At 59.1% G+C, this 1,532-nt stretch overlaps 1 protein-coding gene across 1 annotated transcript in view; it reads right to left on the reverse strand.

The window, feature by feature from the left end:
• LOC102760150 (H-2 class II histocompatibility antigen, E-S beta chain) overlaps window positions 1-1,532 on the reverse strand; it is a 4,491-nt gene that overhangs the window by 1,961 nt on the left and 998 nt on the right. The window contains 1 exon segment of the mRNA XM_015562775.1: window positions 313-601. Within this exon segment, the coding sequence (XP_015418261.1) occupies window positions 313-601 (289 nt within the window).

Raw genomic sequence — 1,532 nt, forward strand, 5'->3', positions numbered from 1 at the left:
CCGCCCCGCCCCTCACACCCAGCCTGACCCTCTGCCCAGGAAAAGGCTTGTGCACCTGGCACCCCTATTCCAGGGCTCAGGGTCAGGGGGGGCTTTGGCCAAGACAGACCAACGCCCTCCTCCCACCTTCCACCTCCCTCCCTCCCCGTTGCTCCCCAAACCCTTCCCCGACTGGACAGGACTGGGCACCCCCGGAAACGCCCTACACAGGACAGGACCTCAGGGTCCCACAGACGCCCTCATGGGTGCTCCTCACAGCCCTGTGTGCACACCCCTTCCCCCTTCGCCACCCCTCCCACCCTCTTCACTCACTTTGCCTCTGCACCAGGAATCCCTCAGAAAACCTGTAGTTGTCTCTGCAGAACCTGTCCACCTGGGCCCGCTCCCGCTGCAGGAGGACCTCCAGGCTGTTGAAGAACTCGGCGATGGGTCGCCTCAGCTCAGTCTCTGCACGGAACTCCCCCATGTCAGTGTCAAAGCACATGAACTCCTGCCCGTTGTAGATGTGTCTCTCCAGGAACCGCACCTGCTCTGTCCCGTTGGAGAAATGACACTCGGACTTAGGCTGATACAGGAAATGCGCTGTGAGGACAGGAAGGACCTGTCACGCTGGTGAGAGAGGATGGCTAAGCTGCCCGATGGGTGGACCCCAGATGGTGGGGACACAGGACCCCAGCACTCCCACTGCCAGCACCCAGGGGCCCTGTCATCTAGGGCTGGAGGGAGGTTGCAGGGCAGGGAGACCCCTGGGACCCTCAGCCACGGGGGGACACACTGGGATACTGGGCTGCCCCGCGGGGCTCCAGGCGAGGACTTGTGCCATCACCGCCTCCCCCCCTCATCCCCAACCTCTCCCTTCCCCACACCTGCCTCCTCCTGTCACTCCCTGGGCAGGGGACCTCGTGCCAGGCTCCAGCTGCCCAGGACCCAGGAAGGAAACTGGACTTCGCCCTCCGCTCTGCAGCTTAGAATTCACCAAAGTGCCCATCACAGCCAACCACAGGCTCATCCACACAGGAGGGAGATGGCAGGTTAGGGCCCCTGGAGCAGCGACCTCAGGATCCAAGTTCCATCAGGTGCGGGGCCAGTGCCTCTAAGTGACAGGATGTGGGAGAAGGTCGGTGTATGTGGGGTAGGGGGCACATCTCAGGTGAAGGCAATGCTACCTGCGAAGCCTGAGAGAACCCATGTGCCTCCTGGGAAACCAGAGAACCTGCTTTGAGCCCAGACTATGAGAGGGAGGGGACAGGAGCCTGGAGGAGGAGGGTCATTAGCTAAGTTTCATATAAAAGGTGACTTTCTATCATATTGAAATCGGCCTCTCTGAGTCTAGAACAGAGTCTAGTGTGTAACAGTCGCTCAGATAAATACCTGTGGACTAATGAATGAACTCAGGCTATGGGAGTTGATCATTGTGGGGACCTTGGAAAGCAACAAGGGCTCAAGCTCCCACACACTCTTATTCAGATAACATGTTATGTTCCCTCTGCTTCCTGTGAGAAATTCAGAGACTCATTCTCATTTCCCTCCTA

This window comes from Myotis davidii, unplaced genomic scaffold (assembly GCF_000327345.1).
Source record: "Myotis davidii unplaced genomic scaffold, ASM32734v1 scaffold2838, whole genome shotgun sequence".
Taxonomy (NCBI): domain Eukaryota; kingdom Metazoa; phylum Chordata; class Mammalia; order Chiroptera; family Vespertilionidae; genus Myotis; species Myotis davidii.